This window comes from Natrix helvetica (genome assembly GCF_964273705.1).
Source record: "Natrix helvetica genome assembly, chromosome: 2".
Classification (NCBI taxonomy): domain Eukaryota; kingdom Metazoa; phylum Chordata; class Lepidosauria; order Squamata; family Natricidae; genus Natrix; species Natrix helvetica.
This window is the reverse complement of record NC_138552.1, coordinates 76,212,829-76,230,538: the sequence shown is the minus strand read 5'-3', so window position 1 is coordinate 76,230,538 and position 17,710 is coordinate 76,212,829. Positions and strand designations below refer to the sequence as shown.

Below are 17,710 nucleotides of genomic sequence, written 5' to 3'. Positions count from 1 at the left end.
ATAGTGTTGCCTCTTTTTCTATAGAGTTTCTGGATGGAATTAGTAATTTAAGATTAAAGCAGTGATTTTGCTTCTTCAAATGTACCATAATCTCTTGTCGTATCACAAATCCTTCACTCCCTATCCCACCATCTTGGGAAAAAAGGAAGACAACATATTCTATTCAGCCAACAGTTAAAACAGCATAACGCAGAGTTATAAAAAACAACACAAACATAATCAGCAGCTGAGATGAAAGAAACTAACAAAAGGAGGTAACCATTCCACGGGTTCTCCTATACATCGAAATTGTCAGCGGCAAAACCTTATGTGTAGAAGCGTCCGGGTGGACAGAGCCTCCTTCCGCTGCTGCTACCGGTTCGGCCGATCTGGGCTGAACCGGCAACAACCCACCTCTGTTCTACACCATACATTCCTCAACAGAAATGTGCTTCCTTTATTAAAATCATGATTCTGGATAGTCTCAAGTCATGATTAAATCAAACACATTACAGCAAAAGTACAGTTATTTTATTAATATCAACTTATACTTTAATTTCAAACTTCACGTGGGGCAATCTTAAATTTACAATATATTTCAGACCATGAAGCAAAATTTTGCCACGTTGCCCTCTTCTTAAGGCTTTGGAAAAGTGCTCTGCAGCAGTAGGGAGGGCCAGATGTATGGACTTCAACTCCCAAAATTCTCGGCAAGGACCAGGCTGGTTGGGTAATCACAAGAGTTGGTCTGCACACCTGGTAGTTTCCAAGATTTGGAGTCACTGCTTTAGAACAATCTAATGAAGTCACAAGGCAAATTGGCTAGAACCTGATCAGGTAAATCAGCAGTTCTCACTTTTCCCCTCAACCAAGTGCTTGAAATATATGGGGTCTATGGATCACTGAAAATGGTTTTCTACAAATCAAAAAGACAAACATAACTCATATTTTAACAAATATAATCTTGCCTTTAATGAATACACCTTTTTAATAAGCAAAGGACTATGATGCCGGTATATTTTTTGTCAGTTTTAGCTTTGATCAGTGTCACTCTTCATACTCCTTCTGTATTTGACTTTGAAAACAGCAAAAAATCAAAATCCCATTCCACACAGGTAAAAAGCCTTGCTTCAAACAGCCTCTGCTACCCTAAATGCCAGTCAAATGGAGGGAAAAATTCAGAATACAGGCCTGACATCATCTGTCTCAGATCAGAACAAAGTTGCTCATAGGTAACTTTAGTTTCAGAATCTTTGGATTATACAACAGCTGTAAAAATGTATTAATGAAATGGTCAACAAAAGAAACATGATTGTGGAAAAACAGATGTTATGATGCAAAGGTGAATACAGAAACAGAATGGAAAAAAAATCACAGGCAAAACAATGTTGTCAGATAAAACACATTCTTAACTTGTATCAGTTTAATTCTTTTTTTAGCTGTGCCCAGAACAATCCAAAGAGGAGTATTATTTCCCAACCTATTGCAAGCCAGCAATTTTTAGTGCTCAGATTTTGTACTTGTTATTTTTTGCCTTCAAAAATTGAAATGTCTACACTCTTTGTCTTAATCAGATTGCTAGAAAAATAGGTACAAACCCACACTAGACAGCCATGGCTATTTTATTATACCCAGTGGATAGCCAAATGTTTACATAAAACAGAGCCAACTTCTCTTCTGCCACATTACTCTCTTGCTTTAAGAATTTATTTCCAGCTCAGTTACTATCTTAGAAATAAGCTGAGTTCAGAACATTCTTTCTGATAACAGAGTATTAGCTACATGAAACTGGATTCTGCTTTTCTCATATACTTACATTTCATGCAAAAAAAATTCTACTGACTTTAATAGTCTTGTTCTTATCAAATTTGGTCTCATATTTTCCACTGATATTACAATGTTAAGTTAAAATCACAGTAGTAATACAGGTGGCTAAAGCCATTTCACAAACTTGTTGCTGATTTACTGTGTTGGGAATGGTCTGAAATTCTAAGCAATGCAACTCAACCTATCCACAAGGATCCAGATGGCAAATTCTTTTCTATTGCTTTCATTAAAACTGTAAAAAAATAAATAAAAATGTAACTATCTCAGTCACTTGCATCTAAATTAGAATTCCATTGGAAAATTTCAGGAGACTGATTTTGCCAATCTTGCAACACACAATATTTTCTATATTAGATTATTTATGGAGGAATTCAAATAGAACCCCACCACTCCCATGTTCCAAAGAAGATAATTTATTTTTGGAAAGAAATACTGATTAGTTTTGCTTCATCCTCCCTAATTTTGTTCTACTTAAATTTTAAAAATTCTATTTTTGTTTTGTTTTACTGCTTAAATCACATGGGGCTTTTTCCCTGCTTGCTCCAAATTACTGCTACAGATTCATTTTTTTCAGGAAAATTAACAGAAAAGAAATCCAGTTTTTACTCCCAACCATATTTTTCTATTCTCACAGAGCTGAAAAAAGTACTTAAAAATACAGAAAGATTGAGGCCACAAATTTGAAAAGTATAAAAGGTGATCTCTGAAAGTATATTACAATGTTGCAATGTAAGCAACCATTTAAAAATAGTGGCTGAATTTAAAAGAAGCGATGCTTCAATACAATTCTCCATTTCTCAAGACTTATTTCCTCCATTCTGTTATTCTGTGAGCATAATCAAACATCATTTCTCAGTCAGTTACAAATCAGAATCACACATTATTATGTCTCAACCCAAAAGATTAAATTGCAATATATGTCTGCATAAATTAGGGAAATTGGGTTTTCAGAATTAGTTTTTTGCAAATAAGATTCTTGATGTTACACAGTTAGTATCATTAAGGCCTTTCTGATCTTTTGTCATCTGAACCAATTTGTTAAAACCAGAGTTCATCGTAATTAAAATAACCAAGACCCAAGTCACAGATCACCAGTTGCTTGTTAGCCAATTCTAGCATGGATATTCCCTTGCTACACTTAAAAAAATTATCCATTGTTCCAGAGAGTTGCTAGTGCATAAAAATATCTTTTCAATCAATCACTGAATATTAATTTTAAAACCAGTGTCTCATTTTGACCTTTCTTTCTGGATTAGATTTTCAGAAATGTGAAATAACTAATCATGATTTACTCTTATGAACACTTCACTACTTGAAGCTATTCTGGGAAACATCCAGAATGATAGATTAGCCTCTACACTTATGACATTTAAAGAAGGAAGCACCCCCAATTCATAGTACTAAGTGAGACCCAGGGAGATTATAGCTTGCTTTAATCAGAAAACTTACATTAAATTTCATTCAATACAAAAAACATGACCCAAAAGGAACTTTGTCAATTCTGGGAAGATTGTGTGAATGAGTTGAGACTTGGTTATTTTTATTCAGTAGTTCCCACTGTGAATATTCCGTTTAAAGGAGATAAATTTAGGAGCCTAAAGAAAGCAGCAAAGCCCTGGTCAATAACATACTTATCTTGCATGTCAATATTGCTTCTTAGGGACTTTATCATAAGCAAGTATATTTTTGGACAGAATCTACAAATCCTTCTAGAGCTACGATGGTTCAAGACTACTCATTGAATGCAATTATGTACTGACAGCATTTACAAAGTTGTATTTTAACATACTGCTACGTCAAAGGTGATTAATTCAGAAACAGATGGATAGGATAATAGAAAAAATGTTTTACAGTATTTTGGGCTTTGTAAAAAATTTATAAGAATAGGTTTACACAGTTTGACTTAAATGACAACATTTCAGAATCAAGCCTGTACCAAAGTAATTTCGTGGCTATTTGGGTTGTTTGGTTTTAAAATAGTCACTGATTATTTCGTTTGAGGCATTCAACAGTTTACCAAATAAAAAATTGTAAGCTCAGATCTGAAGGGGGGGGGGGACGACGACCAGAATTTGGCACCTGATGAAACACTTAGCTGTGGCTGATGTTTGTCATATTGTTCTCATTTCCAAGATTAAGAAAAGTTAAACTTTGTGACATATGCAGATCAATCTCCAGAAATACTGGTTATAATTCCACTATGGCCATTTACACATCAAGATATGTAAGAATCAAAATAAAATACAGAAGGCTTTCGTTCAGAAACAGTTAAAAAAACATCCCTGTAGTATAAATGGCTAGTGCTTTTGTGTGAGCCATCCAGAGATGCAACACCGATAGCAATCATAGATTTATTGCTTTTTGTGATCAAATCAAATTTGAATGCCTAGGATGCAAGCAACAGAACACATTACAATGATCTTTAGTATCCACAGCAACTCTTGGGTAGTATCTAATAAGTTTAAAGCAGATTCCTGAAGGAATCATTTGTAAACATTGCAACTGTGCAGATTTCTATACTTTGATTTCTAAAATTAAAAGGCAAGATTTTAGCAGTAGCAGAAAACGTAGTTTCACATTCAGCAAATTACAAGAACATCCCTTTCTTAAAAGTAAGAAACAATAGGAAGGAAGATAGCAGCACATTTGTTTTTCAAAGAAAATGATGTGTGTTTCTGCCTTACTCTCTCTCCAAAAGCTCAAAACAAAACAATCCCCCCCCCATTCAAAATAAAGTGCAGCACCCATAAAAAGAAGTCTTAAGAAATTGCCGTCTTCTTCTCTTGGAAAGAAGTGTACTTGGCGTCAGTCTTAAGAGTACTATACTGTATCCATCATTTTAGCTTCTTCTTCCTCTCTGTGTACCACTAAACCCTGCAAACTGCAGCCTTGAAGCGATTCTGCATTCTGCAACGAAGAGCACACAACAGGCCAGAAATCAATTTCTGAAAAACATGTAATTAAAATCTTTGCTTTGTGTTGATGCAGCTTTACATTTTTTTTACATCGTGGTGGGACACATGGACACTTCACTCAAGATTCAATGCCATCACATCTCAAACTATACTGGATTAAAGGTAGATAAGCTAATTTCCACAGGAATGGAATCCTCCTGAGATTATGCTACCCAAATTCCAGCCTGTGATTTCCCACCAAAAGCCAGCAGGCAATGAATGAAAATAACAGTTAAAGCTTCTGAATGGTTCTACCCATGTCTTCAATATTATAGTCCTTCACAAAAACAAACTGGAAAAGGAGGAATAAGTAAACATCTCAAAAAGAGAGGGCTATCACAGCATCATTCACTTCCTCCCTTTAGTTCTTCATAAGGGAAAATATATTCAAAAGTTGTGCTGGGTCTCACAAAGTGCTTCCTTGACTTCGTGAATCAAGTATGAATTTCCTTCATGTATTACTGCTAAGCAAGTAACTGCTGTTTTTAAAAATAATACAATTATTTTAGCACAGGAATTGGTTACTATAGGAACTGGCACAACACCCCCAAGAAACAATGTCAGGGAAGCAGAGATTACAATGGCATGCACTAGACATACGTTGTGTGAGGAATTCCTCTGCCAGCTGTTCTGGAAATAGTCCTGCTCAATATTTTAATCAGGCACATTAGCTTATGAAACACACACATATTAGTGAAGATGGCAGCTGGAGAGCTCTAGCTTAAATAAATCATCCAATGAACTAAACTAACTGGGGGAAAATGCTGTAACCATTAGAATGATTGGCTTCTTGCTATAATAGGCAACTTTGTAGTAGCCAGAAACCACACTTAAAAAATAGTGGGAAATATTGCAACAGGGAGGCCAGAGATAGAGACAGTGGACACCAAGACAGGATGTTTTCGTAATAAATAAATAAATGTAAACATTAGCTTTTCTTCTTTTCATTCAACCCACTGGGTGAAATGATATATATTAATTACTTAACAGTAATTAAGCTAAGGCTTTCTACCATGAGCTGTGAGAAGGAATGTAAGGAAGTGATACCAAGAAGAAGATGGGAAGTAAAGATTTTTTCCCCTTGATACTCCAATAGTAAACACAATTAAACAAAAGCTACCTGAGGTGCAAGTCCACCTATACAATTCAGATCATTGTGAAATAAAGGATTCTGAACAGGCATAGCTTGACAATTCTGGGATTGTGAACAAATCCTCACTCTTGATTTGAATGCTTCCAGTTCATTTTTAAAAGCTTCCAAATAGCCTTCATCCCCTGTCTGTCAAACAAACACAAAAGCAATTAAATAACCCTACAATTTAATTTTCAATATTTTGTGCTAAAAAATAATTGCAGCCAAGCAGACTATAGAGTTAATCATGGAAAAAGAGACTAAACTAAAAGTGTATACTTAGAATGCCAGAATATACCTTAGAGCTATCTAAAGTCTTCTGGCATTTTGCTCTTATGCACTGAAGTAAAATAGAACTAATTTACAATTATAAAATTGCTAATTTAAATAAGTGCTAGTAATTACATTTTAAACTTCCTGAAGTCTCAGAAGACATGTTAGAGAGATTTATTCAGCCATTTTAGAGTTATGTCTCCAACGAATATTCTTAGTGGGAAATACATTCAATCTGACCATCAATAGTAAAAGCACTGCTCACAAAGCAAATTTCCACCCCCTCCTTATAATCTTTTCAACAGAATGAATGGACACTCATATTTTTGCCATTGTATGATTCAGACTATGTGAATAGCATTCATAGTTTCTTACATAATTTAGGAAATAATTTTACATTCACATAATCTGTTAAACACAAAACAGTATAAGAATAGGTCCCTATAAAGATGAAGAATCTTTAGAATAGTTTTGGATTGTGCTTGAGGAAGTGAAAAGAGATAAGGAGATAAGGTCCATTTACGTATGTAAATTTACTTGTGTGTCCAACAGAAGAGGCATAGAGGATTTCATCTATAAAGAAATGATACCTAGGAAGTGCTGTGTGTGGCTGCCACTATACTTAGTTATATGATTATCTTTTTAGTTGATTTTTATTTTATCTTATTAGCCACCCAGAATTACTGTTTTTAAGATGGGGGGGGGCATTGAGTGAAATAATGACAATGAAAACAGTAATAGCAATAATCCCACCAAACGATTCTCTTGGCAAAGCACTTTAGCATCTAACAACCAAGAAGAAAGTCTAGCTAGGCTTCAAAGTGGATTCCTAAAAACTTTTTAAAATGGCCTCCCTCCCGCCTCCCTCCATGTTGAACAGAAAGCACCCGTCATCACCTTAGCTCTTTGGAAAAATAGGCGAAAACATCCTCGGGGATCCACATTGCAGCTCTTGGCCATTTCTATAATGAACTGCATCACTACAGCTTGATGAGCTACTTGTTCCATTAGAGCTCCTTTCTATAAAAAAACAATTCAAACAATCTGTTAGAAACAAGCAACGTACAAGCAGTCCTCAAACTTATGTCTACATTGGTACTGGAACATCTGTGATTCAGTGGTCATTCTGTGGGCCATGCCTGATTTTATGACCTTTTTTTTTACCACTGTTATTAAACAAATCAGTGTGGTCATTAAGTGAAGCCTTTAAGTTTCCCCTATTGACTTTGCTTGACAGAAGATCACAAATGGTGATTATGTGAATTTGACACAATGCAACCATTGTAAACACAGGCTGGTCATTAAGCATCTAAATTCTGATCATATGACTGCTGGGATGCTGAAATGGTTTTGTAAGGACCAGTCATAATATTTTTCAGCAGCTTTACAATTTCAGTCACTAAGTAAATGTGTAAGTTGAGGACTACCTGTACTACATTTGCAAACTAATAAAGCAACAATTCAAGAAGCCCATATTAAGTGGACCAAACTAAGTTATGCACTAGAAAGCTCCCTTTGATAACCAAAATATATTAGTTAATTGCCAAGAAAGTGTGATGTGAAATACAGGATCCCTATAATTCTTCGACTTATAAGAATTCAATAATTCTTTTTACAAATAGTACTTGAAGATGTCCATATAGTATTAGCTCACAGTATGTTTATAGAAAGACATGCTATAACTACACAGACCCATATGTAAATGTAATACTATAGATAAATCAGTATTTCCAAATGAGCTGCTGCACAGAAGTAGCTTAATCAATCTGATTCTGAAAACACATCAGACAATAGAATTATTATGACTGCAGTCATTAGTTTGCAGTTTAGAATTTTAAAATGTTCAAGCTTAATAAAAAGGGCCATTCAAAGTGTTTGGGTGATTGTTGTAACAATGGCCAATTATTAATGTAAACCAAATACTACATTTCAAAATGTACAACTCTGTGGTTAAATATCAATCTAGCAATGTTACTTAGAGTAAATGATTTTGAGATTATGGTTTAAAAACTAATTGCTTTACCCATCCACAAATTAATTCTTTATATAGAGATTATGAACAGTTATGATGCATTATATCTATTACTGAATAAATGACTTCAGAATTTGACTTTTATATAATTATTGATTTTATGAAGGTTCAGTTAGCAAATAACAAATCATCTTAAACATTGCATTAAGCCTTTGCAGAATATCTAATTCTCAGTGCTAATATGAAATACAACTTTGCATTGCCACTGGGAAGTTAAAATATTTAAGTCCAGAAGAAAATATGATACTGAAATTAGTACATTTCCCAACATGGACAACCTCAGTGCAATTTAGCGTAAATAGAAAAACAGCTTTGTTCCAATTACAACATCGAAATACTGAAATTATACCTGTTCTGCTTCTAGATGAAAACACCATAAAAGAAGATATTTTGCTGTTTCTTCACAGACAAGGTATGGGTGATCAGAGAGAAATCTCTGACTATCAAACCATCTGCTCAACATTCCTAAAGAACAATGAGATGTAACAAATAGTTTTCCTAAAGCTGAAAAAATACTTGGTTATAACTGAGTCCCATTTATGCTAGGCAGGAATAAATTGGGCGTTTTGCTAATGCCACCCATCCCATAGTAATGAGAGATTAATACTTTGTTTAGTTCAGTTACTCAGAAACGGTGCAGCTCAAGGATTTTAGGCAAAATATTTCACTTGTTAAACTAGAAATACATTATTACTGTACATGTAGGTCATAAAGTGAATAATAAGAAAAAAAACTTACCAAAATGTCTAATTTTCTCCTCATGTTTTTGCATGAATGATTTAGATGCATCTTCCTCAGTTTCTTTTCGTTTCTTTTGATTAATAAAACTCTGCAAACAAAATATGATATACTAAAATGTCACATCTGATAGTTAATTAATAATTGCTTAATTATCATTGTGAATAGTCCTCAAGGGTATTTTGGACTACTTACATCCATTTCATTAACACTAATTAAAATACACTTGGTCTCTCTATAGTCAGTAAGAGTTACTTATTTAGATTAGAGAAGCTACTCTGATTATACATCAGTTTGAATCTGAACTGAATTTTTCATTCACTCAGGTTTTACATTTTTTTCTACTAACTTCTTTGATTCTACCTTATAATTTCCAGTGTCTTAAACTAGGCTATGTATTTACATGTTTAATGTAAATGCAACACTAACTTATTTAGCATGTACTGAAAATTAATAATTTCTTTTAAAACCGTTTTTAATCTCTAAGTCTGTGGCATTTTTTAATTGTTCTTAATGCCCCATTTTCTCCAGCCCATGGGGTGCTTAGAGTTGGCCTGTGGGGACTGGCCCGCAGTGCCTCTGCCAGTGAAAACGGAGCTGGGGGTGGGGGTGGGGGCTGCATGCGGCCCTCCTGAGCTTCATTTTCACTGGCAGATGGTTGCAAGAGGCCATCACAACCAAAAACTGAGCTCTAGAGCCCGTTTTCGCTGGCAGATTCATATATCTTGCTGATTTGGAATCAAGCTTTTTCCATAATGCCTCTAGAATGTATTCTTGCCATTCTTTTTTTTTTTTTTTTGGCAGAGTTGTAAAGAAGATCCAGTAAATCTTCTGGCTACCAGGAAGGCATTCTGGTTGATTGCAATAAAGCAATATTAAAGAATCCTACTGTGGAAGCAAGCCTAAATTTAAATACTTTCTATTGCTAATGCCAACAGAAATAAGTCATGTGAATCACTGTAATTTATACATTCCTCCCATGTATCTTGATATTTTGCTTCAGACCTCAATTAGCATAGTAGTGCTCTACAAAATTCTTACAGGATTCAGAAGAAACAAACTTTAGAGGCCCAATTTTATGAAGAGTTTAGGTATACCTGAAGTTGTTACTTCAGAAACTCAGACACAAAGAAAACCTGAATGCAGAATTTTTTAATACAATCTGGATCATTCCATACCTTGTTAAATACTTCTTTGCTAACAAAATCCATATTCCATAAATTCTGTCTCTCTTTCTGTCTTAATACTTCTTCCTTCCGCCGCCATTCTTCTTCTCTCCATCTCAATTCATCAATTTCTGTCTGTGCTTTGGCATGTTCTTGGTCCAGAGATTCTGAATTGTGTAATGCTAAACTTCCAAGTTTTTGCTGGGCTTCTGCTAAATTCCATTTGCATTCTACAGAACTCTTTACAAATTCTTTTTGCTGTTGGCAAGCCAGTTCGATTCCATCATTATAAGTCTGCAAATTAATGTCTCCATTATTATTTGGAAATAAGACAGGCAAAATTACATGAAACTTGGGGATAAACGAACCAATTTTTAAGATTTCTTAAGAAATTGCATATGAAACAGTTACATAATATGAATGGGTAAGACTCAATAAAATATACGGGGTGTGTGCTTCAATTTATCCTGCCTCTGGCCATTCTGTGTGTGAGAGAGAGAGGGGGGAGAGAGGGGGGGAAGAAGGGAGGGAGGGGGAGAGGGAGGGAGGGAGGGAGAGAGAGAGAATATACACACTGATACACTGTGATCAGATTTTATTACTACTTCAGTAGTTAATCTGAATGTCTCACTAAATGTACTTATTTACTATGCACATATGCTAATAATGGCACCATGTTACATTTTCTTTATCACATAATTAAGAATCAGTCAAAAGCCTTGTACTTGTCAACATAATAAATATTTTTGAACTTGTAGAATGATAGTCAGCAAAGGATAAAAATTGCTTGGCTTCCTTAAATCATTTTGACTGAACTTATTACATACAAGGTTATCTTTTTTCACAGGAAGGAATTATAACAATGTTTATTAAAATATATATAATCAAGGACTTTATACTCCTTCTCATTTTAATATTCACATACTTGAACTATTTCTAAGTACAAGACAGCTAAAGACATAAAAATTAGTTCTTAGCCACGAATGAAAAAAGCTTAAATTGTCCTTAACCTGTGTTAATAATAGTATTTCCCCCCCTTAGTCCAAAGATATCTGCACGATCTATAAAATTTGTTGGGCGCTATCATTACCTTGAATGGAAATCAGATTACTTCAATGACTTGAAACACAGACAATAGAGGCAGGACAGAGATTGCCAATGGAGACAGCATCTTTCACATCAGTATAACTTTCAACCAATTCAAGAGAGACAGAATAACACTTAAAAGCAGCAGTGGGAAAGACTCCTAAATCACAATTGTGGACTTCTGTACTTACAACAAAGGTCAATAGGACTACCTTCTAATTGTGAAAATCAGATTACAGCCCTTAGAAGCAAATTTTCACTTATTTGAGCACAGATCCAGAACAAATACATATAGGTGGTCCCATTGGTGAAATTCAATTTTTTTTACTACCAGTTCTGTGGATGTGGCTTGGTGGGTGTGGCAGGGGAAGGATACTGCAAAGTCTCCATTCTCACCCCACTCTGGAGCCAGCCATAGGTGGCATTTGCCAGTTCTCTGAACTTCTCAAAATTTCCGCTATCGGTTCTCCGAACTTACTTCAGGTGCTTGGCAACTAGTTTATACTTATGAGGGTTGCAATGTCCTGGGATCATGTGATCTGCTTTTGTGACCTTCTGACAAGCAAAGTCACTGGGGAAGCCAGATTCACTTAACAACCGTGTTACAGTGATACACTTAACAACTGTGGCAAGAAAGGTCGTAAAATGGGGAAAAATTCCGTTAACAAATGTCTCACTTAGCAACAATTGTTGGGCTCAACTGTAGTCATAAAATGAGGACTACTTGAATAGGGATAGTTTGCATGATACTTACTAAATGTAGCCCTCATTAAATACGCCTACACAAGTAGAGTAGGCAAACAGGAACAGAATTGGATTACATGGTTCTTTTCAGGGGCATTTATTTCAATAGATTATAGGAAAATTAATACAGATCTTTATATAATAGCCATGCAGAACATATAAGGAGTTTTCTGTGAGCAATGGATGCCACACAAGATTGAGTTAATCTCAATCCCTCAAAGGAGGTTTTTTTCATTAAGCCAAGTCCATTAAGGACAACAGGTCAATACTGAAATGCCTGAGATTATGAGGGTGGGAGGAAAGGAAGGAGGGAGGAGGAAGAGAGGGAGGAAGAAAGGAGAAAGGAGAGAGAGGAAGAAGGAAGGAGAGGAGGGGGGAGGAGAGGAGGGAGGTAGGGAGGAAGGAAGGAAAGGAGGAAAAGGTGAAAGGAGAATAGGAAGGAGGGAGGGGGAGAGAAGAGAAGGTGTGAGGGAGGAGAGGAGGGAGGAGAGGAGGGAGGGAGGAAGGAGAGAAAGGAAGAAAAGGTGAAAGGAGAGGAGGAAGGAGGGAGGGAGGAGAGAAGAGAAGGCGTGAGGGAGGAAAAGAGGAAGGAAGGAAGGAGAAAAAGGTGAAAGAAGAGAAGGAAAGAGGGAGGGAGGAGAGAAGAGAAGGCGTGAGGGAGAAGAGGAGGAAGGAGAGGAGGGAGGAAGGAAGGAAGGAGAGAAAGGAGGAAAAGGTGAAAGGAGAGGAGGGAGGAGGAAGGGAGGAAAGAAGGTGAGAAAGGAGGAGCGAGGGAGCAGAGGATAGAGAGAAGGAAGGAGGGAGAGAAGAAGGAAGGAGAGAAGGAGAGAGGAGAGAAAGGAGGAGGGAGAGAAGGAAGGAGAGAGGAGAGAAGGAAAGAAGGAGAGGGTGAAAGGAAATAAGCTTAGGGCTGTAGCCAGGGTAGAATTGCGCAGGCGGAGGGAGGTTCATGTTCCACCTGCGGACGAGTCTTTTAAAGGGCCGCGAAAGAAGCGACGTCGCTACGCAGAAAGTGAGCCTACCTGTACATTTGGGTTTGAAAGGTCTTCCACCCGACCCGAAGGTGCCTCACGAGAACGCGGAGGCCAAAGCGCCATTCTCTCGCCCAAGCCCACCCAAAGGCGAGGACCTCCCCCTCCTCCTCCTGGCTTGCGCCGCTACCCGAAACCGTTGCAGACCCCACCGGAAGCGAGATTGCAAGTCATTTCCGGCAACAACGACGCGTCCCCTATTTATGATTTCACCGCGCTGCCTCCCTCCTCTCTCTGACTCTATCGCGTGACGGCCTCGGCATTGACGGGCGTGGAGGACGTTGCTAGGAGACCGGGGAGGCGCGCTATACCACGGCGCGCGCTTCAGTAATTTGTGAATGGTGCCTCGGCTACTCCGTGCGCGGCTCCGGCGGATCCGCTGGCAGTCATTTGTCGGCGCAAAATAAGAAGTTTTATCTCGCTTAAAAATATAAGAGCTATACAAGCGATCCCGCACGCCTGTGTTTGTACGTAAGATCCACGGAGGTTTTTTTTTTCCCTTTTAAAGTCACCACACGGGATTGCTGGTTTTTTATTGTTGTTGCAAAAAAAAAATACACAAACATGTATGGCGCATCGACCATCGGTCTTTCAGATATTTGCTTTGCTCTTCTCCAGATAGGCTGAGCTCCCACCGACCCCAATTAGTAGCTGAGCCGACGAATTCAAAGGCTCCCGGTCGGGGAGCCTTGATGATGCTCCATTTTCTCTTTTGTTTTTGGAAGAAATATATCCACACCCGAGAGAGAGGAAGAAGAGAGAGGGAGAGAGAGGCAAGCAAGGAGGAAAAAGAAAAGGGAGGTTCTCGGTTCATTTTAAGACCCCTGGAGTCTGGATTGCATCAAATTGGGAAGCGACGGACCATTTAATTCAAGCAACTTTCACAACTTGGTCAATACATCCACTCCCAAGAGAGAGGGAGAGAGAGGCAAGCAAGGAGGAAAAAGAAAAGGAAAAAAAGGGAAGTTTTCGGTTCATTTTAAGACCCCTGGAGTCTGGATTGCACCAAATTCGCAAGGTACGGGCCATTTGATTCCAGCAACTTTCACAACTTGGTCAATACATCCACTCCCAGAGAGAGGAAGAAGAGAAAGAGAGAGAGAGGCAAGCGAGGAAAAAAGAAAAGAGAAGTTCTCCGTTCATTTTAAAACACCCGGAGTCTGGATTGCATCAAATTGGAAAGCGAAGGGGCCGTTTAATTCAAACTACTTTCACAACTTGGTCCGCATGTAACAGGCGGTCCTGAAATCCCTGAACTATCAATATTGGAAGCCTGCACCACAACGTCAAAAATTCTCGGTCGATCGGGGCTGGGCGATCCCCTTTCCCGAAGGAGGAGAAACTGAGGGAGCAAAAAGATCAGCCGCGAAGATTAGTCTTGCCCAACCGAAGTCCTATCCCCCAAGCGACCGGGGATCGTTCCCACCCACCCACGCCTGAAGTTGCGAGGCGACCCGGCCGCTCCCGCCTGAAGTCTCCCCGAGGCCCCTCCCTTCCCCTCCCCTCCGCCTAGCCGGGGCTGCTGGAACGTTGGTGTCTCCAGGGTGACACGCGACGCTTTTTCCTTCCACGGGACAGGTGTCGTGACTGGGCCCCCCTTTTCGCGCCGAGACCTCGGGTGGAGAGCGAGAGCGAAGGTGGTGGGGATGCCGCTGAAAGTAGTGGTGGAGCTGCAGATCCATGCGGTGAGAGGGGCACGGAGCCAGCAAGGGGGAATCTTGCAAAGGTAGCTGGAGCGGGAAATGTTTACACACACACACACACCAATCCCGGACTAGGAAATGTGCCTTTTTTCCTTTCAGTGGTTCATGGAAGGTGGCCGTGCGTGGGGTAGGGAGATAGTTGATAGAAGGTTCGGGTCGTTAGATGCCATGCTATTCTGCAAAAAGCGGTAGTGAAGTTGCAAAAGAGAATAATTTGAGAAATTTGGCAATTCCTGATCTCTGTGATCCAGGTCTGCTGTCCCTTTACACCCCACCCCAAGACATTTTTTGCAATCGTGATTCATTCATTATTGATTCAAATATTTTTGTTCTAATCCAAAAATGCATTGAAGAAAAGCAAAAGTCACTCTTTGCTTTCTGTGCACTGCTAAAGTGAGCTACTCCCAACCTAGGTTAATAGTGTTAAAATTTTTGTTCTAACCCTAACTAACTCAATCTATTAAATAACAATATTCTGTCAAACATTGCCCTACTTGTAAATCTTACTTGATAAATTAACCAAAAAATAATTACTATTTATAAAATTGCAATAAAATTGATGCTAACCAACTTGCTAACAGATTTCTAACTTCAATCTTTGGCCATCAAAGGATTGAGGTAGCACTCAATTTAATATAAGTTTAAAGGAATTCTATGCATTAAAACTCTCTATAACACTAACCCTGATGCTTACTATTAGCATATACTTTCTGCAGTCCTTAACCTAACTTCATCTAGACTCTAACCTTAATCTATACATAAAATATATATTCACTCCAAAGTGAAGAGAAAGAATAATTCTTAAGGGGAAAAAATACATAAAATTAATATGAAGCATAAGAAGTGATTCTAAAGCTCAATATAAAATTTGAGCTAGGTCTCAAACAATCCTAACCTTTACTGTAACTTTGTCCTAGAGCCAATTCAAATATTCACATTAACACTTATTCTAGCAGGCAATTCCCAGTATAATAGAACATAGAATAACAGAGTTGGAAAGGACCCCAGAGGCCATCCAATCCAACCCCCTGCTTGAGCAGGAGAGTTTATACCAATTCCTGCAATCATTCTTCATATATTTTAGCCTCCAGTCCCCTAATCATCTTGCTGTTCTCTGCACTCTTTCCAGATCTCAACATGCCCCTCAAGCCACGCCCACAGAACTGGTAGTAAAATTTTTTGAATCCCACCACTGAAGTGGGGCCATACTAAAGCTTTGTAAAGCAGTACTAATACTACTTTACATTATGTTGATTCTATCCCTCTATTAATGCAGCCTAGGATTTGCATTTGCTTTTTTGACTGCTGCCACACATTGTTGACTCATATTTAAGTGATTGTCCACTTGGACTCCAAGATCCCTCTCAAAGTTACTGACATTGAGCCAAGTTTGACCTCGTCTGTTCCTGTACAGTTGGTTTTTCTTGCCTAAGTGTAGAACTTTACTTCTACTTCTACATTGAATTTCATTCATTAATATTAATCAATATTAATACTAATACTATTAATCAACAATCAATATTAATAATCATTCTAATCCCAGCCCTCATACTAAAGTTTCATTCATTTTAAGGTATCTTAATGCAAACCAGGATATAGTGCAATTTTATGGATTGTGTTTTAGATTTTTGTTATGGTGAAAACTGAATAATAGAGCAATAGATAAGCAAAACTTTTATATGTATTCAATTTTCTTAAACTTAAAATCCATTAAACTATGATAGGCTTTTTAAAATGTTTTAACTGTTTTTAGTGTTGTAAAGCTACCTGGAATCACACAGCCATATAGGTTTTTTTTAAAATATTTTTTTATTTTCAGACAAACACAAACAGACAACACATATAACATAAAAGCCTCGTCAACTACACACAGTGTGTCGATTGGTTACAAGGTCTTTCTGTATCCTCTCCATAGTCATTATTTGAATTTTATCAAAATTCACATATTGACAATCAAGATATCTTTGTATACATTGTTATTATGCTTCCTCCTATTCTAAATCATTCTATCATTTTAGCATTGATAACATTCTCTAATAATTTTCAATTGCATGTTTTCCCCCCATTATTAGTATCATCAATTTAATATACATGTATACAAATTGATATAATGATTAAACATCCATTAGGCCTAGCTATTATTACATCCTTTCAACATAAGGCATATTAAATTTAAAGTAAATTTATATTATGACATTTTATTACATCATCCTGAAATCATCCAATGATATTGCATCTTTATATTCTATTCTATATAAAATTGTTTATCTTTTATAAAAAGGCTTTTCAACATCATCTCCATAGTCCTCACTTACAGTATTGTATAAAATTTCATATTATCAATCTAGCATATATAAATGCTTTGTTATCATTATTAATCATTTATTTGACTATAGCTATTATTACATTGCACATAGCACTCAAACTTTAACTACATTTAACTAAAATTTATTGTGACATTTCATTTCATCATCCTATATCCTTCCAGAGATAGTGTAGTCCAATATCTCTTGCTATTTGTAAAGTCTGTATTCTAAGTGTTTTCTTGATAAGTCTTATGTGGACTTCTCTTAAGAACTTGTTGTTCATTGCATGCCTTATAAGAATTCGAAACCCTCTATCTGCTCTTTTTATCAGCTTAACTTTTGTTATCATTAGTGCTTCTGTCAAGATTACTCTCATTATTTCTGCCAAATTTTCTCTCCTTTCTTCATCTATTTTCTGACATCTGAAATAAAGTTCCAGTTCATTGATTTCTCCTTTCCGTATTTCATACTCGTCATTTCCCTCCACTCTCAGTTTGCTGTCAGTGTCAACAATTTTCTTATCACTTTCATATGACTCTGTTATTTTTTCAGCTCTTTCTTCAAACTTCATCACTGTCCCTGTACTTTCTGTATTTTGATCCATAATTTCAAGTCTCTTTTCAATTCTCTCTGTAATTATTAAAACTTTTTGAATTTCTAAGAAAATTCTTTGCAAAATTAGTGCCTTTTCTTCTTCATGTTGTGCCATTTTCCAGGATATAAACACTGCCAAAACATC

At 37.1% G+C, this 17,710-nt stretch overlaps 2 protein-coding genes across 3 annotated transcripts in view; one reads left to right on the top strand and one right to left on the bottom strand.

The window, feature by feature from the left end:
- Positions 1-921: 921 nt before the first annotated feature.
- CDC37L1 (cell division cycle 37 like 1, HSP90 cochaperone) lies at positions 922-13,123 on the bottom strand. Of its 2 annotated transcripts, none has more exons than XM_081942897.1 (7): positions 12,954-13,123; positions 10,126-10,395; positions 8,936-9,026; positions 8,547-8,662; positions 7,063-7,185; positions 5,881-6,039; positions 922-4,713 (listed from the first exon to the last, which is right to left on the bottom strand). In XM_081942897.1, the coding sequence occupies exons 1-7, from the start codon at positions 13,026-13,028 to the stop codon at positions 4,627-4,629; spliced, it is 921 nt and encodes a 306-aa protein (XP_081799023.1). In that variant the 5' UTR covers positions 13,029-13,123; the 3' UTR covers positions 922-4,626. The 2 variants fall into 2 exon arrangements, with proteins under 2 accessions (XP_081799023.1, XP_081799022.1); XM_081942896.1 differs by having other exon boundaries at positions 1,292-4,713; positions 10,114-10,395; positions 12,954-13,120.
- A 35-nt stretch (positions 13,124-13,158) lies between these two features.
- The window catches only part of SPATA6L (spermatogenesis associated 6 like), a 37,684-nt gene continuing 33,132 nt past the window's right edge, over positions 13,159-17,710 (top strand). Inside the window, exon 1 of the mRNA XM_081942895.1 lies at positions 13,159-14,647. Within this exon, the coding sequence (XP_081799021.1) occupies positions 14,609-14,647 (39 nt within the window). The 5' untranslated portion in view covers positions 13,159-14,608. The remainder of the gene's footprint in view (positions 14,648-17,710) is intronic.

What these genes read in the sequence shown, in the direction of transcription:
- CDC37L1 (XM_081942896.1), bottom strand. Translation starts at nt 13,028, where the DNA reads ATGGCGCTTTGGCCTCCGCGTTCTCGTGAGGCACCTTCGGGTCGGGTG. An exon ending in GGAGAAAATTAGACATTTTG is followed by an intron (nt 8,663 to 8,935) that starts GTAAGTTTTTTT and finishes ATTGTTCTTTAG; the next exon opens with GAATGTTGAGCAGATGGTTT. An exon ending in TAGGTGGACTTGCACCTCAG is followed by an intron (nt 4,714 to 5,880) that starts GTAGCTTTTGTT and finishes TCTTCGTTGCAG; the next exon opens with AATGCAGAATCGCTTCAAGG.